This window comes from Saccopteryx bilineata, chromosome 3 (genome assembly GCF_036850765.1).
Source record: "Saccopteryx bilineata isolate mSacBil1 chromosome 3, mSacBil1_pri_phased_curated, whole genome shotgun sequence".
Classification (NCBI taxonomy): Eukaryota; Metazoa; Chordata; class Mammalia; order Chiroptera; family Emballonuridae; genus Saccopteryx; species Saccopteryx bilineata.
This window is the reverse complement of record NC_089492.1, coordinates 16,212,440-16,237,741: the sequence shown is the minus strand read 5'-3', so window position 1 is coordinate 16,237,741 and position 25,302 is coordinate 16,212,440. Positions and strand designations below refer to the sequence as shown.

At 43.4% G+C, this 25,302-nt stretch overlaps 1 protein-coding gene across 3 annotated transcripts in view; it reads left to right on the top strand.

The window, feature by feature from the left end:
- COL14A1 (collagen type XIV alpha 1 chain) overlaps positions 1 to 25,302 on the top strand; it is a 210,668-nt gene that overhangs the window by 163,272 nt on the left and 22,094 nt on the right. For all 3 annotated transcript variants that reach the window (XM_066265751.1, XM_066265750.1, XM_066265752.1), the window contains exons 41-45: positions 8,594 to 8,647; positions 9,136 to 9,207; positions 18,829 to 18,864; positions 19,857 to 19,923; positions 23,694 to 23,882. In XM_066265751.1, the coding sequence (XP_066121848.1) occupies positions 8,594 to 8,647; positions 9,136 to 9,207; positions 18,829 to 18,864; positions 19,857 to 19,923; positions 23,694 to 23,882 (418 nt within the window). The remainder of the gene's footprint in view (positions 1 to 8,593; positions 8,648 to 9,135; positions 9,208 to 18,828; positions 18,865 to 19,856; positions 19,924 to 23,693; positions 23,883 to 25,302) is intronic.

Genomic DNA, 25,302 nt, shown 5'->3' with positions numbered 1-25,302 from the left:
AGTCAGGGCAGGATAATACTTTATTATAATGCCTGTACTTCACATATTAAGATGCCTTAAAAGATTTTAAAGAACTATGAAAAAATGTCTAAAGGAAAAGCAAGTAGTTTATTGTTAGTGTTTAATTTCTCAGATTCCATATTGCAAAGACACTTGGAACATACTTCCTTTTTATGTGGGTTTGAGTATACAAAGACCATGTTTGTGATGAATGCCCCATTTCATCAAAGTGATCTGGATTTAAAATGTACTCAAGAATTTGAACTTGAGTCAACTATCTGGATTTAATTTCTCTCGTAAATGTTAAACAGTGATGAGAGTGTCAGCTAAGGAATATTTTGTTAAACAGTAAGATTCATAATCACCCCCTTGAGTATCTTTCTCCTTCAGAAGAGGAAATGTAACATACCATAACAAAGCTAGTGGAGAAAATGATTTTTCTATTTCATGGATCTAGATGGGATTTTACAAAACCACCAGAGAACATTCTCACAGTTGACTACAGTGATGATAATAAATGCAATGGGGACTTGCCAGATCATTTGAATAAAAATAGCCACCACTATTATTTATTACTGACAAAATGCAGGTGCTTCACAAATGTTATATTCTCTAATCCTCAGAATAGCTTTGCATGCTAGGCACTGCCACCCCATTTTACAGACAAAGAGTTGGGAGCCCAGAAAGCAGTATTTGAACAAGGCCATGCAGCTAATACGCATGAGAGCCAGGATTATAATCCATCTCCTTGGCTCCAATACCTCACGCTTTCTTTCTGTGAGATTACATGAACAAAGGTCACTGGGGGATCTTGTTCATGTAAAACAGCCTTCCACAAAGATACTGAAGAAGCAGGACCCCATCACTGACGATGTCGCACCCAGCATTTTGGGGTAGTAGGAACTCAGTGTGGGTTACTTTCTTAGGGAAGCAGAACTTGAGATCTCACTCCTAAGAATGTATTTCTTTGATCGTGTTAAACCTTTACTTGGATATTGGTACATCTGGGCAGATATAAAGAGAGAACCATGGCATAGGAAGTTAGTTGCATGTTATTGTGAGCTGTAAAGATACTTCTGTTGGGGCACAGGATACAGACAGTGTCTGTCATGCACTCTGGCTCTGTTGCTATCCTTTTGGATCAGGCCAGACATTTTTATATTTGTAAACCTGCAGTTTCACCACTTAAGTGATCAGGTTGTTGCCTTTGCCGTTTGCTTTGTTTGCTTGTTTGTCTTTAACATACAGATTCCTGGGCTTCAACCTCAGGGATTCAGATAACGAAAGGTCTTAGGCATGACCTACACATGGAACTATACAACTGGGAATGCATAGTTATAAAAAGCTTAATGATTCTCATAATCAGCTAGGTTTTGGAATCACTGGATAGTATATATTGTTAGGCCTGTTATATATTTAAGTGATTTCTTGGGTAGAATATTGCTGATATTCTTTTTTTTTTTTTTTTTTTTTTTAATTTTTCTGAAGCTGGAAACAGGGAGAGACAGTCAGACAGACTCCCGCATGCGCCCAACCGGGATCCACCCGGCACGCCCACCAGGGGCGGTGCTCTGCCCCCCAGGGGGCGATGCTCTGCCCATCCTGGGCGTCGCCATGTTGCGACCAGAGCCACTCTAGCGCCTGAGGCAGAGGCCACAGAGCCATGCCCAGCGCCCGGGCCATCTTTGCTCCAATGGAGCCTTGGCTGCGGGAGGGGAAGAGAGAGACAGAGAGGAAAAGCGCGGCGGAGGGGTGGAGAAGCAAATGGGCGCTTCTCCTGTGTGCCCTGGCCTGGAATCGAACCCAGGTCCTCCGCACGCTAGGCCGACGCTCTACCACTGAGCCAACCGGCCAGGGCCATTGCTGATATTCTTTTAATTCACTGAAGTTATCACTGCAGGTTACCAAAAATATATATGTTTATATATATTTATACATATATGTACACACTTAAATTATATATGTAATATATACCTATATGCACATATTAATGTAGTTTATTAAGTATAAACACATATACACACATACGTAAGTTTGTGTGTGTGTATATATCACTGAAAGTTTCCCAGTGTGACCAACATGGCATCACACATAAAGGTTGACCTTGGATCTCCAGCGGGACCAGTGTTTACAGAGGCTGTGGCTTTTGCTGCTTGGCCTCTTAATCTGGTGGTTGGTCTTAATCCTTTGATTCAAGTGGCAGCATTATTTCTTATGGCTGACTGCCACATGGGTCTATCCACTGTCACTCACAGCCGTCCAGAGCCATGCCATAGGCTGGAAATTGTGCATCAGGAGTTTCTACAAGTATTTCTCTAGCCCTCACTGCTTGAGTTTGGTTTGTGTCCACAAACTCATCAGATGCCAACTGCTTACTGACCCCACTCAACTGAGAGTGTAGCATTAATTGAAGGACCTTAACAATTGACGTTCCAGAATTTTCAGGTTAGTTTCCATGGCCCACCATTGTAGCTTCAAAGAAGGCATGGAGGGTGAATAAGTCCCTAGTTCTGAAGACTCTTTCTCTTAGCAGCTACCTAAAAATAAATAATCTAGCATGTGTCTTTAATTTCAGTTACAGTGCTGTTTGTGGGCATGTTGGCCTCCTCGTCCTGTAGACACCATAGGCATACTACTTAGAAACTAGAAACTTAGGGGCCTATAAAAAATGCTATGACCAAGAGAAGTATATATATTTGCTCTAGAGCAGCGGTTCTCAACCTGTGGGTTGTGACTTTATTATCCAATAAATATGTATTTCCGATGGCTTTAGGCAGCCCCTGTGTTTTGGTCGTTCGACCCCCGCCGGGGTCGCAACCCACAGGTTGAGAACCGCTGCTCTAGAGTATGGAGAAGAAAACTGAAAGATGGAAATTTATAAATGTTTAATTAAATGTCTATAAAATGGTATGCATTGCCAGTTTTAGCTATAGTTAAATTTAGTATTTGTTTGATACTTGGGATTTTGGAAGAAAATTTTAGGTTAGATTTCCTTTTGCTGATGAATGATTGCCAACAATAACTTAACAAGCTGGTCATAGCCAAATGTTTTCAAAAACAAATTATAAAAATCCTTTCAAGTTTTTATAGCAAAAATTATTTTTAATGTGGGTTGTGGGTACATTTTAATATTTTGAGATGGGAGTCCCCCAAAAAAGAAAAATGCTTGGAGCTATTCACATTATAAAGCATCCCTGTCTGTGGGTGGCTCATTTCATGTACTTTAAAACACAGATTCATCAGCTCAAGTAAATTCCTATATATGCTTATTATTTAATCTAGTTTCTATTCATTCTTTAGTGCTTAATTAAGAGTTTCTGCTTTTTATGAGGGTGCTTAATCCACAAACTCAATTCTTCTCAGATTAGCTTCCTGATATAAATGGATGAGTTAGCCCTGACTGATTAGCTCAGTTGGTTAGAGCACCGTCCCAAAACTCCGAGGTTGTGGGTTGGATCCCTGATCAGGGCATAGATGGGAAGTGACCAATAAATTCACAACTAAGTGGAACAACAAATAACTGCTTCTCTCTCTCTCTCTCTCTCTCTCTCTCTCTCTCTTTCCCTCTGTCTCTCTAAGATCAATCAACAAATTTTTAAAAATGAATAACTTAGCCTGACCTGTGGTGGCGCAGTGAGTGGATCAAGTGTCGACCTGGAACACTGAGGTTGCCAGTTCAAAACCCTGAGCTTGCCCGGTCAAGGCACATATGGGAGTTGACGCTTCCTGCTCCTCCCCCTTCTCTCTCTCTCTCTCACTCTCTCTCTCACTCTCTCTCTCTCTTCTCTAAAATGAATAAATAAATAAAAATAATTTACAAATCTATAACTTATAGAGAAATGTTTGGGAAAATGCAAACACATTTTAAGCCTATAGGATTGAAGACCATTCCATGAGCTTTCACTTCAAGTTAAATGGAATCCCGAAGTGACAATGTGCCTGTTATTTTGCCCTGTAAAGGGTAGGCATTTTATAATGGTTTTCTTTTCACCAGCTTTTCTATAAAAAATAAAAAACTGTTGCTTATTCTGAGATGAAGAGACGAGAAAAGGAACCTGAGCTAAGTGCTGATGGCTTTTCAGGATGAGCCGGAGACAGATGCAGGGCCAGCCATCTGGGTCCCGGGACTTAAACACCACCTCTTTTATGAACTCATCCTTGGACCCCACTCCTGAATGAGGTGCTCTTCCTACGTGTGCCCACGGAACTCTCCAGTTCCATCACTATAGTGCATTGTCATTTTCTTCCAATTGTTGACTTCTCTCAACATTGTCAACTTTTCTGAAAGAGGCTCTTGTTCACCAATGTCTACGCCAAACTGACACAGAATGCCCAGCACATAGTAACTCTGTCGATAGGTTTTAATAATGGGACAGATGTGAGACCTACAAGGAAAAATCTTTCAAAGGTAAATTCACTAGTGTATTCAAGAGTTTAAAAATATACTCGAATCCATGTTAACACAATAAATAAAATGAATAAGAAATTTAAAAAAATATTAAGGACAAAAAAAGTTAAAAAATAAAACCATTTATGTGATGAAAAATGTGAACTTTTTTTTTTTTCTAGGGTTAGGAAGAAATTTGGGAGGAAATAGCTTTGATTACTTTTCTAAAATGGTGTTAAAGCTTACAGTTCTTTTAGTTGTTATAACAATATGTGAAAAGTAACTTTTAATTTGGAATGAGTGGAGCCAGTAACTCATGGTAGATAGCCTTAGAATGCCTTTGTCCTTTGACTGTTATATTGGTAAGCACTTGGTTCCTTGTGGCAGGCATGAGAGAAAGTGCTAGAGAAACCTGCATTGACATGGATCCTGCTGGTGCCCTGACCAGCTCCCTTTCACCTGGCAGGGGAGCTGCTCCTAGCTGCTCTGGGTGTTGACTGACAACAACTCACAACTGCCTCTTCTCCAGAGCATTGCCCTTGGAAATGCCACCGTGGTCCCGGTCAGTGGCTAACTTACAAGTGTATAAAACTTTATTCTGAGTCAGCTCCAATGTGTAACCCACGCTCCAGAGCTGCCGTGGGATTAGCTGGAGGCCAAACTTTAGCTAAATCTAATTCTCACCTAATCTTTTCCCTGCCCTTTCTTGCCTCCTTTCCTACCTGAAAGGTTTCTCCCAATAACACTCCCTCTATAAATCAGAGTCACAACATTCAGATCTCCTTCTAGAAAATCCCTTCTATGTTGTTCACGGAAATGAAATTTCAGCTTCTGAGGGTGGATAATTCCCTGTTTGTGGGATGTTCATGAAGAAGGAAGGCTGACATTGGCCTCTCCCCTGCCTTATATTATACATCTCCAGACTGACTATACCTGAGATTAATATTTATTTAACATGATAATCAACACTTCTTCAAAAATAATTTTATTCAAAATAAACATTTTATTAGTATCTATTTTGTGCCAGCAATGTGCTAAGAAAGTGTTAGTAATGGAACAATGATTAAAACATAATATCCATCCTCAAAAGGGAAGGAGGGAGGGAGGGAAGGAGGGAAGGAAGGAAGGAAGGAAGGAAGGAAGGAAGGAAGGAAGGAAAGAAGGAAGGAAGGAAGGAAGGAAGGAAGGAAGGAAGGAAGGAAGGAAGGAAGGAAGGAAGGGGAAGGGAGAGAGGGAAGGAAGGAAAGAAGGAGAGAGAGGAAGAGGGAAGGAAGGAAAGGAGGGAGGGAGGAAGGAAAGCAAGGAGGGAAGGGAGGGAGGGAGGGAGGGAGGGAGGGAGGGAGGGAGGGAGGGAGGGAGGGAAAAAATCTCAGCTCTGAGGATGGTCATCAGGTAGAAAAACAGTGAAAAACAGGTCATTTAGTCTCCTCTTTGGATGTGTTCGCACTTAAGCACTAGCCCCTCTGCCAAACTTAGCTCCTTTGCAAGGACAACATTTCATCATCTTTCCCTTCAGATGATGCACACGTGGTATCCATAAATCACGTGAACTCAGAACTGTCCACCAGAGTATCCATGGTCCCACCATGGAGGAGCATACTGACAGATCCCTGCTTTGTAAACTCCTTCCACATGAGTGAGAGTGGAGTAAATGTGTTATTTCCTGCTGATCTTCCCTTCCTTTAGGAAAATATGCTGTGGCTGGCCTCTCTGTGTGTGTTAACCACCCCCCCCCCCGCTACCCCCACTTGTTTTTGAGATTTTTCCCCTCTGGGTGCAGCCTGGAAAAGTCAGGAAGGCGTCCTGCAGCAGCAGGGCTACAGATTTGATGGGGGCAGTTGTGCTGGCCGTGTGTCGCCTGTGCAGGCTTGCACGTGACTGCACGCCTGCTCACCATCCAGAGCTGGAAGAGTTTTAAGGCAGGAAACAAAAGCTGTCCTTTTAAAAACGTCTTCGTAAATTATCGAGTATGTGCGAAGAGTCTGTCTTTTTTCCTCATGTGAACTTCACCTGGAAAAGAAAAGTAGGTTTTTAACAATCCATTTTTTCATGGGAAGCTGTGCTAACTAACCTCTTTGTCCCAAGTTTTCTCACTTAAGAGCTGGTTGGACCAGACGAGTTCTAGAGTCCTGTTCATCTCTCACATATTCTGATTTTTTAATACTTTTCTTCCTGGACATGGTATATTTCATTCCATGTCAAATAATATATTTCCACCTATGCCAGTATTAATTTCTGTTGTCTAGTTAGCAGATCCAAGGAAGAATGTATACGTGTGCATGTGTGTGTATTTGTGTAACTTAAACTGTATCACAGTTTATCACTGCAGCTTTCTGATGTAATGTTTTTGACCAAGTAACCACAGTAAAACAACAACAACCTTGCTTGTGTATTAGTATAGAACAACAATATAACAAACAACCCTAAAATCTCAACTGTAAATTACAATGGTTTAATGCACTTAATAGAGCAGTCTATTGTTTGTTTACCATCTATTACTGTCAGCAGAGTAGGTTGGGGAATAGGGAGGTCTGATCCCTGCTCCAATCATTTTGGGATTCAGGGTCTTTCCATCTTGGGACATTCTCCTCTTCAACATGTGGCCTCTAAAGTTGCTACAAAAGGGGGAAAGAATGTGAAGGATTACCCATGGGGAAGTTTTAGGAGCCAGAACTGGAACTGTCTTCTTTCCACTGGCCAGAACCCAGTCCTATGGCTGGAAATGTAGCCTCACAATGCGCCCAGGCAGAGAAGGAGAACCACGAATGGGGTGAGCTCTCGAACCCTCTGCCTCGTCTGGTTTTAGGACTCACTAGTACTCGAGCTTGAGGTCATAATAAAAGGGTCTTGAGCTGACCAATGCTTTGCCTACCCCTCTTTACGCCGCCTCTCATACCCTCCCTCCCGACTCACACACCATTTCCTTCCACCATCTTCATTTTCCTCTCTTCTCTGTGATGCCTCAAGGGAGGAAGGAACAATGTGAACTTGAACGGGGAGCCCTAAGAAGGTAGATTTTCATGAGCAAGATAAGCAGAAGGAGGAGATCCCTGGAAAAGTGGGACGCATTTTAGTAAGAGAATTGGAAAAGGCCAGCCAGGAACTTGGGAGAGGTTGGTTTGGGTTGGTTCAAGATGGGAATGGATTATTCTAATAGGAGACAAATCCCAAGGTGAAAAGTCCATTTCTCTAGGTAGTAGAAGGTGCTGTTTTAGACAACAATTTATGAGCCTGTTATAAAATTTAGATAGAAAATTCTCTCTCATGTTTTTAACTGCATTATAAAGACCAGTATCTACAATTAAGAACTGTAGCTATGTAAGGGTAAGTCATTCCAGCTGTTAAAAAAAATTTACACACATAAAAATAACATATACACATGTTCAGTAATTTAGGGAGATTTTTTTTTTAAATAAAGAATAGCATTTGTACCCTAGCTGGATAGCTCAGTTGGTTAGGGCATTGTTTCCATTCGCAAAGGCTGTGAGATCAATCCCCAGTCAGGGGCACATATATACTATATAAACAAATCGATATTTCTGTCTCGCTTTCTCTCCCTTCTTCTCCCTGTAAAATTAATAAATGCTTTTTTAAAAAAAGAATAAAATTTGTTTTCTGCTTTAAACTCTTCCAACATGGAATGAGAGATAAGGGTGCCCCATTTGTAAGCCCTTGGTAACAAGCCTGCCCAGCAGTGCAAAAACCTGTCATTGCAGCAGGAAGTTTTCCACCACCCCGGCTTCTCCTCCAGGTCGTTCCTGGACAGCTACAGGTTCAGATAGTACAGTACTTCCACTTTGTAACACAGTTCCCTGTGATCGGGACCCCTTCCCCCAAACTCTCTTAGGTCACGGGGACACTGATCCATCCTTTTGTCTGACCATCAGTTTACCAGGGCTTGATCTCCCTTCCCCTTTGCTATGCTTCATTTAATAAAAACACTTTCTGGAAACAAGTTGTTGCTTAAGTTTGTAAGTAGCATTTCTCACACCTAAAACTCTTGCCCTAGTCAATTGCATAGGGCCAACAGACACACAGGTCTTGCCAAGAACAATTCCCATGAAGAGTTTAAAAGCAGTGAATCCGTGGAAGTTCAGAGCAAGGACAAGACTTGGCCCCCAAAGAGTCAATGGATTCAGGTGGCACTTATTTTGAAAGCCGTATAAAGCAACTGCGTAGCTGACGTGCTGTGTTTCTTCTCCCCAGGGCTTTCCTGGAAAGGACGGGTCCTCTGGCCCTCCAGGACCACCAGGGCCAATTGTAAGTATTTCCAGAAACTACTTGGATGGGCTCTTCTCGAAAGCATTTTGCTTCTTTTGAGAGATTTTCTTTTGCCAGCCTTTTACCTTGGCAGCCATCTTTGCTGTAGTATAATGGCTTAGCCTTTGGTAAAGACCTCTCCCTAAAATATCCTTTAAAACTAATACACCCATATGGCTTGGTCATTCTATCTCTGAGCCACTTTGCCATGAGATCACCAGCATTAACTTAGTTTTTAGCAGACACAGATAAGGCTTGCATTGGAAAGAACTACATCTGACTGGTAGTTTGGAGACTTTAAAAAAAAAATGTCTTCCCTATTTCTTTCGTAACTGGGGCCAGAAATGAGCAGTGAATTTTGAAGTCTTGGTGGTGAGGGGGAAGGGAGCTATCCTTGTGTGTGTTCCTTGCTCCTCCTTGAGAGCTGGCCGTCTTCGGGGAGAATGTGGGAGTCCTCGCCTTGGCTTCATTGCCCTCCTCTCTCTCAGGGCATTCCCGGAGCCCCCGGAGTCCCAGGGATCACAGGAAGCGTGGGACCCCAAGGCGCCCTGGGACCTCCTGTGAGTATGCAGCAGAAACCAGTCAGGATGGTTCCCAGCCATCCCTCTGGTTTATTTATGTATTTAAATCTACCAGCATCTCTGTTGGTCAAAAATGTTACCTAGCCTTGGACACTGCAGGAATCCATAAGGGAAAACAGAAACTTGTGGGAGGCAGACTCAGATCAAACTGGGCACATGTCGTGGCTGAATACAGAGGGCCCAACAGGGAAGAACCAGCTACGCTTCTGCTTATGTATCCTCGTCATTTGTTATTTTGTGTTTGGCTTAGTTAAACTCAATGCCACCTTGCAGGGTGTGTTAATTTGCCCCGTCTCCTGGGGGAAACAGAATTACAAGGCTTGAGAAAGTCAAGGGTTGGTGAGTATAGAAATAGACTTTTCTAAATTCTACAAGAAAAAAAATATTTTTTTGTTGTTAAAACATACTCATAAGAGGATAATGGTGTAAATAAAAGCACAGTGATTGGAAGTAGTAACTCCCATTTAGTGCTTCTGATCTCTTAGGCTGGTGTTTAAATGTGATCAATAGGGTCGGGGGGAGAGGATGGAGAAGAGACACATGAGTCCACCTGGGCCCGTTTTCTCATCTGCAAAACATGGTGGTTGTGTCACGTGGCCTCCAAAGCCACATTTGGCGTCTTCTGTGACTTGTGGGTTGTTCCTTCCGGTGTCGCATCACATTAGTCAGCACTCTGATATTGTTTGTGATGTGCTAAGCCTGTATCCATCAACTCAAATAACCAAGATGTGTAAATATCTATACAACCGCAAACATGCTAAGAATTTGTGGAACAGTGAAATATGAATGCTAAGGGTAAGAGCAGTCAATGAGTTCTCTTTCTGTTGCTGCTGTCACCAATCTCCACAATCTCAGTGGCTTCAAACAGCGCCAGTGTGTTCTCTTCAAGTCCTCCAGGTCAGAAATCTGACAAGGATCTTACTGGGTTAAAAAGTCAAGAGTTGTTGGCATTTCCTCTCTGGAGGTTCTAGGGAAGAATCAATTTTCTTGCTTCCAAAGGCTTCGCACAAACAATACCATGCATTTGATTCTAGGCTATTCCTCACCAGAAAGAGAACTGAAGCATTACCTCTGCTACCTGGCTTCAGTCAGCTCCTTAGAATGTGCTCCTGGGGACAAGAGTTCCAGAATACGTCAGCAGGGCTCAAGAGAATGAAGGCTTCTGGTTAAAGGAATGTCCGAGACAGTACATATTAAATCTCTTAGAAATTCGTGAGGGCCTGACCAGGCAGTGGCACAGTGTCAGACTGGGATGCAGAGGACCGAGGTTCAAAACCCCGAAGTTGCCTGCTTGAAAGCAGGCTCACCAGCTTGAGCACGGGGTCACTGGCTTGAGCATGGGATCATAGACATGACCCCATGGTCGCTGGCTTGAGCCCAAACATCACTGGCTTGAAACCAAGGTCGCTGGCTCAAGCAAGAGATCATGTGTTCTGCTGTAGTCCCCCAGTCAGAGCACATATGAGAAAGCAATCAATGAACAACTAAGGTGCCACAACAAAGAATTGATGCTTCTCACCTCTCCCCCTTCCTGCCTGTCTGTCCTTCTCTATGTCTCTGTCAAAAAAAAAAAAAAAAAAAGAAGAAGAAGAAGAAGAAAGTCATGAGATATTTAAGAACATCAGAGGCTTTTGAGGCATCCTGAAAGAAATAGGAAAAAAAGCCTGTTTAATTTGGTTAGACAATAAACAAATGCATATTTGTGCATTAGGTGATCTTGTGTGTTGCAGTCTTGCTGACGTCTAGAACGAGTGTTGGGTTGCTCCTGAGCCTAGAGGGCTGGGCTGGGGAAGAAGAGCAGCTCTGGAGACCTTGGACCTTGGGTGGGACAGTGGGTGCAGGAGGGGTGGAGTGAGGCGGGGAAGGCAGTAGGGAAGGAGAACCTCTCTCTGCTTACCCACCTGGGCTTGTAACTCCGGAACAGACCAAATATGGAGCATACAGAAATACCAATAATTTCTTTCCCAGAAATAAAACACTTGTTAATAATAATTGTCTTTGATTGTTATAAATGAACAGAAAAGGACCCTTGATGGTGGTGGCATTTTTTTTTCTTTTTTCTTTTTTTTTTTTTGTATTTTTCTGAAGCTGGAAACGGGGAGAGACAGTCAGACAGATTCCCGCATGCACCCAACCGGGATCCACCCGGCACGCCCACCAGAGGCGAAGCTCTGCCCACCAGGGGGCGATGCTCTGCCCCTCCGGGGCATCGCTCTGCCGCGACCAGAGCCACTCTAGCGCCTGGGGCAGAGGCCAAGGAGCCATCCCCAGCGCCCGGGCCATCTTTGCTCCAATGGAGCCTTGGCTGCGGGAAGGGAAGAGAGAGACAGAGAGGAAAGAGGGGGTGGGGGTGGAGAAGCAAATGGGCGCTTCTCCTATGTGCCCTGGCCGGGAATCGAACCCGGGTCCCCCACACGCCAGGCCGACGCTCTACCGCTGAGCCAACCGGCCAGGGCGGTGGTGGCATTTTTATCTGAAGCCATATTCGTCTGGTTTCAGAGACACTGGATGAGGATGCCACAGTGCGTATTGGGTGTCCTCTCAAAAGCTAGTTGTTCCCTGAACTGTGCAGCCCAGACTTCTGTCCTGGCTGCCCTGAGCCACCTGATGTCTGCTCCTGCCAGACTGGTGTGACAAGCAAAGCGGGCTCGGTGTCAAGGTGTAAAGACTTTGATCGTTTTCCCGTGGATATCTGTCTAGGAAGGCAGGAGGGAAACAGACCAAGAAAGACAGACTTCCCCACTGGAAATAACTACGTGTTTCCTGTAGTCCTGCCAGGAACGCTGGCTTGCACATGCTCTGCTTCAGCCGCTGACTGCCCAGGGCGGACTGTGCACGGCTGCTGTGGTCCTGATTCCCTCCTGAGGTGTCAGCGTGGGCTAAGATCTAGTGCCTCCCCACGGGGAGCCCAGTGATGACGGATGTGGGCAAAGGGCTCGTGCATTTAGCTTGACATTCACAGAGCTAAGAGGTCCGGTGCTACATCATTTAAAAAAAACACTGCATTAGAAGTCAGGACACCTGGGTTCTTTCTAGATGTGATGCTGACATGACTTGAACTAGCCGCGCAAGCCCCTAAGCCACTTATCTTGCCTCTCATGATGTCAGTTACACGAAGCATTCACTTAAACATATGTACTGAGTAGCCGCAACATGTAGGCACATGGGGGAGGAGGGTCTGAGGGGTCCCAATAGTGACCAAGATATTTTTCTACATTTGTGGATGATCGAGAGAAGAGGGTACTTTTTTGTATAAGTAGGTATAATAAAAGGCAGAATGTTGGAAGTACCTTCAGGGAAAGACAAGGAAGTCACTGTGAAAGTTCCATGGATTGGAAAGGTGGATAGAGACAGAGACAGCGGGAGATACCCCTCTGGGCGGAGGCGGGGAGGACAGCAGCCCCTGAAGGAGGCGGCGTTCCAGTGGGATCTCGCAGGATGGTGCGATTTGCACCTACAAGGACAGGAAGATGTCACCGTTTCAGTGGGGAGTGTAGTAAAACACCGACTTTTGTACATTTCAATGTTTTTCAGCTCTTTCTCTTGCTTCTTTTACTGCTGCCAAATTTTATTTCAAGCCCTCCTCACTCCACACCAAGGTTGTCACAAGAAGCTCCGGCCCCAGTCTGGTCCATTCTCAGATGCCAGAAGATCTTTCCAGTACATCTCTGATGTGTTAGTCCCTGGCTCCCTGGCTGAATGTCCTCCTGGATCCCTGTCCCCAGACGATGGGTCCCAAATATGCAGCCAGGTAGACACGGCCCTTCACGACGGGCCCTTTCTTTCCCCTCTAACTTAATATTGCATCATCCCTCCCCTGGGAGCTGAATCATCCCAAACTATTTAAAGCTCCCCAAATATATGTATTAAAGCTCCCCAAAAACTGTATGTTTCCACAGTTTACTAATTTAATTTAATTTGCCCTTAGGATGCTCTTCTATTTGTCTGGGGTGCTTTCTTCCCCTTTCTCTACCTGTGAGCTCCTGGCTATTCTCTCTTTACACCTGGGCACTTCCTGCCCTGGCCGGGTTGCTCAATGAATAAGGCATTGTTCTAGCTTGCCAAGATCACAGATTCGATCCTGTGGGTCAGGGCACATACAAAAAACAATGAATGCACAACTAAATGGAACAACCAAGTGGAACAACGAATTGATGCTTCACTTTCTCTCTCTCTCTCTCTCTCTTTCCATCCCCCCACCCCCCACTTTCTTAAATCACTGGGAAAATTAAAACCTAACAAATAAAAACTGCACTTCCTGTGTGAGGTCACCCTCACATCCTCAGGCTGAGTACCTTGTTGATGTTCATTTCTCCAATGAAAGGACAGGTCCTTGAGGGTAGAAGTTCTATCATACTCACGTTTTCATTGCCAGACTTCAGCCTCCTATTATAGAGAATAATTAATAGGATTTGTTAAGAGAAAGAAAGAATGAAGGTATGTTTGCATTCCACTTAGGCTAATGTTCCAGGGCATTTTAGAAGAGTATTCTTACAGATTGGAGGTCAGACCATTGGAAGATGTTTAGAGCTGGAAGGGGATGTTTTCATTTTAGCTAACAGACATCTTTATTATATGGGACTTGGACCATGAAGTTATTCCTCTTCCCTTCTGCACTAAAATTCTGTGAATCTATGAATGTAGCTACTGTGTTTTCTTTTCTTTACATTTCAAGTGTTCCTGAAATGAAAGGAAAATGTGCCTTTTTTTTTTTTTTTTTTTTTGGCCTACATATGCAGGGAAGATGTGTTTTCCCTCAAAAGTATACTTTAGTGGAGTTATGGGCCTTCCCTTGCTCAAGAATTTTTATTTTGTTTTTGTTTTACTTTGCAAAAATCAAAGGGAAGATGTCAGAGAATTTGGAAGAAAACTAACTTATTGCCGTACAGACATTTCCCTAAATGGCCCCTCAGTGAGCCTGCCTCGCTGTGTCCTGTGCTCCTTCATAACAAGCGTGGCGAGGCTGGGTTTGAGGAATTTCAGGCCCATTAGACACATCCGTCCCTTTATACCAAAGGTGCCCACACTGAGGGTGCCCATTCATGTTCTCACTTGAGTTTACACTGTGATTTCTGTTCTTTTTTTTTTTTAATTTATTGAATTCATTGGGGTGACACTGGTTAATAAAATTATATAGGTCTCAGGTGTACAATTCCATAACACAGCATCTGTGTGTTGGACTGTGTGCTCACCAGCCCAAGTCAGGTCTCCCTCCGTCTCCCTGGTTTCCCCCTTTCCCTCTCGTCATCCCCATACTGTTGTCTTTGTCTGGGAGGGATTTCTTTTTTCTTAATCCTTCACCTTTTTTACCCAGCCTCAACTCCCATCCTTTCTGACAGCTGTCAATCTGGTCTTTGTATCTAATTTCTAATTTTTTTTTTTGTATTTTTCTGAAGCTGGAAATGGGGAGAGACAGTCAGACAAGACTCCCGCATGCGCCCGACCGGTATCCACCCCGCACGCCCACCAGGGGGCGACGCTCTGCCCACCAGGGGGTGATGCTCTGCCCCTCCGTGCCGTCGCTCTTTTGCGACCAGAGCCACTCCAGCGCCTGGGGCAGTGGCCAAGGAGCCATCCCCAGCGCCCGGGCCATCCTTGCTCCAATGGAGCCTTGCTGCGGGAGGGGAAGACAGAGACAGAGAGGGGGAGGGTTGGAGAAGCAGATGGGCACCTCTCCTGTGTGCCCTGGCCAGGAATCGAACCCGGAACCTCTGCACACCAGGCCGACGCTCTACCACTGAGCCAACCGGCCAGGGCCTCTAATTTCTAACTTTTAAACAAGCCTATTTTCAACAATAAGCTAGCCATGGAAATGTCAAAATGTCTATTGGTTCAGAAATAAAAATACTGAAGACCAAATGACCCAAGTTAAAAACTAATTCTGAATAACTAGAGTTAGGCTCGGGGGATGTAAAGCTGATTTTTAAATTATTATTTCATTAGGAAAAATATGATCTTCATTGGAATAGAAGATGTTGTTTAACAAGTTTGTTGAGTGCTTTCTCTCGAGGCAGTAGTGGTGTATACTGGGGCATGCATAGATATAGCTGGCTCCATTAAACGTTTATTTTGTGGTGACATGAGTAGCTCCTTCCTCCAGTTGGACCTACCAGAGGGCATGACTGCATCTTTAGGAACTTGTCCATTTGTGGAGTCTACAAAAAGGGAGAAGAGGGCATGGCCAGTTAATTTATTTCCCAAAAGAATAAGGGTGGGGAGGGATGCCTTATAAAATCTAGGTGCCCAGTGCCTGAGCATGTCTTAAATACATTTTTTTTTAAATTAAGGCAACTAAAATGAAACAGATTAGTTTGTCATCCAGACTTGAAATGAAATTTAGCCATTTGTTTATTTATTCATCCATTCATTCATTTAACACATATTTTTGAGCACTTGCCCTGTCCCAAACTTAGTCCTAAGAACTGGGGGTACAGAAGTCTGTAAGTTAGCCTTACAGAACTCACATGCTGAGAGAGGTCACTGATAGTGAGGATCTGCTGTCTTTGTAGAGGTGGCGATACTTCTTGCAAGCCCAGCCTTAGCATTTTTCATTAATTTCTGTCACTGGTGTTACGTTGTTCCAAATAATGACTGCATTATGAGATAACCGGCAAGTTAGCTTTGTAAGGGACCCAGAGACCACTTAATTTAATGGCCTCATCTTACAAAGAACTAAGAAGGTTTAAGTGACTTGCAGATCCCAAGTCTCATTCCTTTTTTTCCAAAGTATTAGTATGAAAATTCTCAAACACACACAAAACTGAAAGAATTTAGACTGAATACCCATATGGCCAGCCCTAAAATTCTGCTATTATGCATATGAGTGTGTGTATACATTTTTAATAAAGTTCTCTTGGGCTTTGCTGATTATTGATCTCATTTGTACATTGGAAAATTATGGCACACTAAAGGAAGTGGGTTTACATTTATAGTTAAAGTCAGTTAATAAAATATTTTTTTATTTTATTAACAAAACAAAAGCAAACTCAAAGTCAGAGAAAGTAGAAATCTAAGTAGTCTTAGATTTATAATAAATATTCCAATTTAATATTTAATATTGGACTTAGTTGAATATTTGAGCAACTCTTTTAAGCAAGTAAAAGGCTGGCTGGTTTTGGAAATATATAACTGAAATCATGGTCACCAGTTTTAGTTTTAGCCACCTATGCAAAGAAGAGAAATTCAAGCATTGAATTGTAGTTAAATATATATAACTATAAAAATTTAGTGTCAAAAACTGATACTCGAACTAAGTCCTGCATTGGAATATTTCTACGATTGATCCTTAATTTATAAGATTTATGCTTAACATCTTTCTCACATTTCACACGATTTTATATACTGAGTAGACCAGTTCTGTGGTGATGGGAAACTGTAATTTGGAGGAGTGGTAGAGAGAGACTACGGGGCTCAATACCAAAGACTTTGACTTCGTCACATGAATGACTAAGAATTGATGAGTGATTATGAATAGAAGAGCTGCCATCCGTCACTAGTCACTGTGCTTTCTAAGTTGTATGCTGGTGATATGATACCTGAGGAAGATAAAGCTGGTGGTTGTGTGGAGGATGAACTGGACAGGAGGCCTTTAGTTAGTGAGGGAGGTCAATTAGGAGGAACTCACAGATGCCCTGGTGTCAGATGGTAAGGTTAGCACCTGAGTGATGGAATAGAGGGGGTGGATCTAAGAGGAATTGTATTGTAAAGTGGGGTGTGTGTGTGTGTGTGTGTGTATGTGTGTGTGTGAAGCCAGGGAAAGAGGAAGAAAGATACAACCAGTGGTGGGCTTGAGCTGGCTGGCACCTGCTCAGGAGAGCAGATGACATGCTTCTCTTCGTACACCATCTTCAATGACAGCACACTTGCAGTTTGAAATCAGCGATAGTAGAAATATTTACACTTCCAGTAGAGGCAAGCACTACAAGTCAGGACATTTTTCTTCTGGGGGAACAGTTTACCATCACACCATGAGGTGAACCGAGAATTTTGAATTTTGGTTACTGTTAATAGAGATTTTGGAGAAGACACTGAGTTTGGTTTCGGACCATCTGAAATTGTAGCAAGAACCAGGAACAGTCTGACAAAGTGTTAGATTCCATCTATAAATGCTATTCACTATCCTTTGGGTAGAGACTATGGAAATGTCATTCAATGAATTACTCTTATTGTACTGTCTCAGAATTAAAACAATGAAATCCTTCTGAAGATACATGTTTTGCATTATAAGTGTAATTTCATTTCAGAAACATCAAAAACACCATTGTTTTTCAGTAAAACGTTTTACAATTATAATAGTTTCTTATGGGTCAAAGAGTAGTTAAGCCACAAAACGAAATAATCATTCAGCTGAAAATTCATGTCCACAGGAGCTCCCATTATCAGGGAATCGTGTGCTATTTTACTCTGGACAGGTACACAGTGAGGTTGTAGGGTTTCCTAGCCCTCATCTCTTGTTTGGACTCCTATATTGGAAGATCTTTCCCTTCCTTCCAGAACTATTCTTTAAAATATAGAAACAGTTTAACTCTTTAGCAGAGATTTGTGAAATAAATTATGAAACATCAGTAAAGTACGATTCATAGGCTGGTATTCAGTATGGAAAGATATGAATGGCCTAGTCAGTGAAACAGTGTGTTATAAAGCAGTGTTGCTTCATGGTGCCAGTTTTGTAATAAAACACTGTGTTGAGGGTACTGTGCTAAGTGAAATAAGCCAGTCAGAGAAAGAGAAGTACCACATGATTTCTCTCATATGTGGAATCTGATGAACAAAATGAGTAAACAAACAAAATAGAAACGAACTCATAGATACAGAGAACAGACTGACAACTGTCGGAGGGGAAGAGGGTTGGGCAGCCGGGCGGAAAAGGTGAAGGAATAAAGCAGTATAAATTGGTAGTTGCAGATAGCCACAGGCACGTAGATTACAGCATAAGGAATATAGTCAATAATGTCGAGATAACTATGTATGGGCCAGGGGTACCTGAAGCAGTGTGGGTGGCGAGCCACTCTGTAACGTATGTGATTTTCTTACCCTTTTGCTGCACATCTGAAACTAATACAGACTACCATATTTCCCCATGTATAAGGTACACCATGTGTCAAAAAATTTAGTGTCTAAAAGCTGGGTGCATCTTATACAGTGGTTGTAGATTTTTTTAACTTGCATTTCCCACTTTTTTGACAGTGATGAAGAGTTGTATGAATTTTATGATGAATAAACCTTGAGTTCAATAACTTTATATAATACATTTTTTTTCAAATTTTGGGCCCCCAAATTAGGGTGCGTCTCATATTTGGGAGCGTCTTATACATGGGAAGATATGGTAATCCTGAATGTAAAGTATAATTGAAAAAAATCTGAAATAAAAAGAACATACTATGTCTATACACTAAAAGCCTGGAGGAGCCCAGTGTTTAAAAGAGCTATTTCTGCCTGGTGGGATTACAGGTTGCTGTTTGTTTATCCCTGTTGTTGTGTGTCTATTTTTGCTGCAGAATTACTAAAGCTAAGAAAACATCTTAATAAAATAAGATGCACTGTCCTTATGTGTGGCTGCGTGCAGTGTCACCAGTAACCTGACAATTTAAAATCTTACAGGGTGTTCCTGGAGCAAAGGGAGAGCGAGGAGAACGAGTAAGTCTCCTGTCTGACCTGCTACCTGCACAGCTTCCGTGGCGTAAGCCTGACAAAGCGTCCCCAGTGACTGTCAGGATCGTTCATTGCTCTTAAACCATTATTTCTCTCCCCACTCCCTCTTCAACCCATTTGACCGTGAGCCCATCTGCAAGTGATAAAACACCTTGTGGGCTGGAAGTCAGGAGACCTGGTTCCTAGTTGCAGACTTGCTACCATCCAACTGGACGACCTTCGGTCCATTTCTCTAAGGAAAAATAGAATTAAAGTCATCTAACTCACAAAGTGAATTTGACAAAGAAACTATGTAGTGGATGGGAAAAGACTTTGGAAAAATAAAAGCTCTATACAAAGACCAGGGCATAAAATGGGACTCATGTTTTTCCAAGATTGGTGCTGAGAGAGACAGTGGCAGGCAGAGACTCAAAGAACTGGCTGTAGAGTTTAAACTAGCTTCCTTTAGGGCCGTATCTCTCCTTTGAGGAATTGCATGGCTGCTAATGTAATTGTGCTGTTGGCTGTAGTAGAAACAGACGTGACCCTGGGCCCATCCAATTACCTTTGTGAAACTCTGGGCAATGTGTTTAACTCTGTTTGTCTATAAAATGGGTTTAATACCTTTCCTCTGAGTTGTTATTCGTCTTAAGTAAGCGACTTCTTGAGAAAGTGCTGCATTTTATAAGCTCCAAAGAGCTATAAATGAGGCATTAAATATACATAAGGTTTTGTTTCTAAACTTTTAAGTTTTTTAGAATCTGGGACCAGAAATGTCAACTTGAGCTTTTTAAAAAAAGGTTCCCAGGAACCTGACCCCAGGAATGTCAAATTGCTTCTTTCTTCTCTGCGTGTACTATGGTGGTCAACCCTACCTGTTGCTTAGAGCCAAAAAGCTCCGGTGGGAAGAGTTGGGCAGGTCAGGTCTCCGTCTGGAAGTCTTGCCATGTGGCTGGGCTGTGGCTGAGAGTCAGGAGTCTGCTCTTCTCTCTCTCCAGGGTGACCTGCAGTCTCAGGCCATGGTGAGAGCAGTGGCGCGTCAGGTGTGCGAACAGCTCATCCAGAGTAAGTGCATTCTGGTTATGGATGTCTTCTGTCACTGGTCCTAATAGGGATTGGCCTTTCCCATGAGCATAATGATGAAGGAAAAAAGCTCTAAATTTATGTCTGTGCAGACACATGAGCTTTGTAGATTACCATCACTAAGGCATCTAGGAGATCAATGTAGATTACCCCAGGGTGTACATCCATGGTACAGACACCAAATTCCTCTCCATCGTACGTCCAAGAGCTCTCTTTGTCCAGATAGATTGAACTTGACTGCCCAGACCAAATCTTTTATTTCTTCCTCATCTTCCCAAATGGATGGATTTTTCCCCCTGAGTACTCGGCACATGAAAGCTGCCAAGTGAGGCATCAGCCGCTACTTTAAGAAAGATGACTCGGGAAAACCTAACATAAGATAGTGTATCTAGTAGTGAGGTTCCGGATCCTGGCAGCATCGCAGGCTCATCTCACCGTAAAATATTACATAAACTTATTGAACTTATTTTGCTGTTAACACATGTGCCTAAGTCCCATTTTTTTTTTTTTTTGGTGATTCTTGTTCAGTAGCTCTAGGTTGGGTCTCCACACAGGTGGGTTTACAAAGCCTCTCAGGTGGGTCTGATCACCACGGCCCCATGTTCTCAGTTGATCTAACTAGATTTTATAATTCACAGTTCAGAGCGTATTTTGCTACTATACTGTGGTATTTGATTTAGAAAGACTCCTAAGACTCTGTATCTAAATTTCCAGTAAAAGTGTTCACATGTCTGCCTGAAAAAAAAATGACTCACAGTATTGATTCCTATGAACTCATTACATTTAACCAATGCCTCCTTCCTATCCATTTCCTGTGGTTAGCCAGAGTCTTCTCCTTTATTCTTTAAGATTTATGCCAAGCCTGGCCAGGCGGTGGCGCAGTGGATGGAGCATCAGAGTAGGATGCAGAGGACCCAGGTTTGAGACCCCGAGGTCGCCAGCTTGAGTGCGGACTCATCTGGTTTGAGCAAAAAGCTTACCAGCTTGGACCCAAGGTTGCTGGCTTGAGCAAGGGGTTACTCAGTCTGCTGTAGCCCCCTGGTCAAGGCACATAAGAGAAAGCAATCAATTAACAACTAAAGTGCCACAACAAAAGCTTCTCATCTCTCTCCGTTCCTGTCTGTCCCTATCTATTCCCTCTCTCAGACTCTCTCTCTGTCTCTGTAAAAAAAAAAAAAAAAAAAAAAAGATTCATGCCAATAGACACAAACACACAGATAATCTTCATGAGCCATTTGATAGATTCTTATGCTTTGTGCCCAAAATTAGGCTGGAACACACGTGGCGTGACACCTGCCCCATTTTTTCACTTTACACCTGAACTTTTCCACAGTCCAGGATTTCAGTGACTGACTCCTGCTCATTTGCTCAGTACCCATCCATTTCTCAATTTTCGTCCTGTCCACTGACTGACTTTTGTCCAGTAATTTAACTGGACAACTGGACGGCCCTTCTCCTTGCCAACTAGTTCAGTTCCAGGCAGCTCTGAGGCCCAGTAGAGGTGAAATACCGTATTTCCCCATGTGTAAGATGTTCCCATGTATAAGACACACATTAGCTTTGGGGCCCGATATTTGAAAAAAAAAAAATTACATAAACTTACTGAACTCAAGTTTTAGTTATCTACAACAAAGAGCGCAAAAATAAGCATGTAAAAAGCAGGAAATGCAAGTAAAAAAAATCTACAACCACCGTATAAGACGCACCCAGTTTTTAGACCCACAATTTTTTGAAAAAAGAAGTCTCTTATATATTCATGGGGAAATACGGCATTCCTCTCAAACCCTGCCAGCTCAGGCCTCTGCTGTCAAGCCCTCCACCCCATAGTGTCCCCTCCCTCCAGGCCTGACATCACCTGAGTGGCTGCCTTAAGTGATATTTCACTTAAACCAGGGAAGTTTGGGAGTCCAGTAAATGTCCAAGAAGGCCCTAGCGTCAGGGTCCAATACTGATATGTAGTAGCTGAAACCAGCTCTCCCCCAGGGAAGGCATAGAAAAAGGTCTGCAAGAGCTTGGGAGAGGTTTCATCATGACAGAAATCTCAGGGCAAATGAGTTCACAGCTACCGTCTTCAGGCACAGTGCCAGTGCTCCCTACATTTTAACTTTATTTCGTTTTATATTATATTGCCCAAACCGAAGGTGTGGGAGAGAGAAAGTTTACCAGTTAAAGAAAACTGTTCAAGTTGAATGCCAAAATCAGATCTTTCAAAACACAACAAATTATCAAAGGGAAATTGAACAGGAGGGAGAATGTGTCAAAGCTGACGTGTAGCTTGGATCACTTTTGTAGGGTTCCCATTCCAAGTATTCAGTGTAAAGGAGCAGGTCATTATTTTAAGGGTACCTAAGGGTTAAAGCCTAATACGACTCACTGGCCAGAATATGTAGAGCATTTCACAGTAGTGGCTGTCTTGTTCCACTGTAGAAGAAAACATCTTGGATAAATATGTGATTGTTTAAAACATGCACTGAGAAAGGAGCGCTTAGAATTGAGTGTTTCCCCCTCAGGAATTCTCAGATTCTCGTGAATGACCTGTGGGAAGTGGAAGCCAGCCAGGGGTCCTGCAGGAACCCCGGGATAGGCCTGTGAGAGGAGAAGGCCCTGCCTGTCGATGCAGTTGTGAGAGAGAAAGAGGGAAGGGGTTGTCGAGGGAGACCCAGCCTACCCAGGGGCTGTGTGTCTGTGCTATTCCGGCTTCCTCTGCACGTTCATCCCAGAGAACTTGCTTCATCAGTTAGTGTTGAATTCTTCACAGACTCAGTTATCTGGGGTTTTTTTGTCCAGAGCTGATCAGAACAATTACGCTAGGGAAGGTGATAAGGGAAACTGGGAGGCCAAAATGGTGACAGCAAGAGAAGTGACAGGGGACATCCCCTCGTCAAAGGAGGAGATGCAGAAACATCTGACCCCACCCAACATGTATGGACATGCCTCCTGAGGGCCCCAAGTACCAGGGAGCCAGTGGTCCAGTGCGTAAGAACGCTTGAATATATTTAAGAAATAATCCCTCTGACAGTGGTTACTATTCTTTATTAAGTTTGAATGTTTGAAACGGGATAAGTGATAGTTATCTAGAACATTCATTTATGGGGGGAAAGCTTGCCCCCATGATGCTAGAAAAGGGAGGCATTATGGTATCAAGCACGTTATTAATCTATACTTCTAATTATTAAAATACAACCTTCCAGGCATAACTGAGTTAAGCGACTATGAGAGAGAAAGCCAGATTTTTTTTTTTTTTTAATAAAGCTAGTGGGAGTTTCCTGCAGCTGGGACCCAAGTAAGATTCCTGTAAAAACCCTTGGCAATAAAGAGATGAGTTGAAACAAGACTTGTCTGAGGATTGTGAGCAAGCGGGTGGGACAGACTTTGTAGGCTGGGGGAAAGACAACTTGGGGGACATTTCTGGAGAAAAGGGGCAGCTGGGTGAGGATTTAGGGGGTCAAATACAAGCTGGGGGGTGAAGACAAAATTTATGACTTCTGTTCAAATGGTGTTTACTGAGATGCCGATGTGAGCTGCGGAATTCCAAGCACATGAGATGCAACTTGAACGCGGTCCAGCACTTAAGATTGTCCAAAGTAAAATGTAAAACTCTTTAAATTGCAAATCAACATATTTCAGAGGGCTGTGCTTCCTTTCCCCCTTTGGTGGGACTCGAACAGAACTGTTCGGCGCCTCGACGAGTCACACCGCCTTTTGTTTGTGTGACAGTGGACTGAAAGCTGTCTCTGTCCCTCCTGTCTCAGGTCACATGGCTAGGTACACAGCCATCCTCAACCAGATTCCCAGCCACTCCTCGTCGATCCGGACCATCCAGGGTCCCCCCGGGGAGCCAGGGAGGCCGGGCTCACCTGGAGCCCCCGGCGAACAAGGACCCCCGGGATCGCCGGGCTTCCCGGGAAACGCAGGTGTGCCGGGGACCCCAGGAGAACGAGGTAAGCTGGGCCACTCCCCACACTGAGGGCGTCAGGCGGAGGCTCACAGCGGTGCGTGTACCATGATAACGTCTGAAACAATGGACCTAAGTTAATCTTCCCCCATTTACCCAGCAGCTTCTCAGGCTTCCCCAAGATTGAGAACACTGAATAATCTATGAAGTGTTTCTCAAAAGCCACATCTGCTTATGTGAGAAAAGACGGTCAGACCCCAATTCACCTCTAAGAGGCTTTTGTGTTAATGAGAGAATGATGTCCCCTCTGGACGTATGTGACATCACGGATACATCATGGAGAGCAAGGAGCTCACATCTCAGGCCTGGTGCTTTTCCTGCGCAGTGCCCGCTCTAGGTGACAGTCAGTGGCAGCCCTGAAAGAGAGTCGTGAGTCACATTGTCATACGAGTCACATATGCCTGGGCGGAGCATGCCAGCTCTACACTTCAAAGTAAATGCTGTTGATGGCTCATCTTCCCATAATATGAGACCGCATTTTATTTAATAACTTCATGGGTCAATGTTTTATATTTTCTACTAAAGTGGGGTTTTTTATTTTTTAAAAAAATTGAATTGTACTGGGGTGACGACGGTGAACGTAATTGTACAGGTTGCAGCGCCCGATTCTCTAACACATCTCTGTACTCTGTGCAGTATAGTCACCCCCGCTCTGGGCCGGTCCTTTTCCATCGCCACTAACTCCCCACACCCTCCTCCCCCTCCCCCAACCCCCACTGGAAGTCACCACACTGTTGTCCATGTCCATGAATTGTTGTCTTTTTGTCCTTTTATCTTGCTTTATTCCTCTAATTTTTTTTTTAAAAAGAGATACTACTTAGCCTTTTCTTTCTATCTTTTACAGGTCTTAACAGTATTGTATAATACAATAATAAGATCAAAGCCATGTGGGAAATTGGGGCTAGATATTAACCACAAAAAGTGATGGGAAACGAAACTACTGATAAAAGCATTTTCTAAGACACAATTCATAGGATGTAGATCTGGGCAAAAACTAATTATCTGTCTGCTCTGGGGCCATGTTGCTCTTGTGAGAGGGGTAGGATATATTCCTTTTCTAAAATCTGGGATGTAAAATGCAGGTTACAGAGATACTATTTCAGTTCATTCTTGTCATGCCAACAGGCCAAGGGCATTTCTGTGTCTGCACTTTTATGCCCATTGTTCCCCTTTGGAAACATTCTTTTCACTTTATGTCTTCTGTATGTCTTACACTGAGTTCAAAGTTCAGCTTAACCCCTGACTCATGCATGACATTGGCTTGATCGCCCTAGACCGCAAGTATCTCCACCTCCTGACCCCCTGACCATCTCTCCCACCTAATTTAGCATCCAGCAGGTATCAGTGGGCTTCCAGATTTCTGGGAGTGGGGTCAGGTGTGAATTGCTTTGCACATAACAGGTACT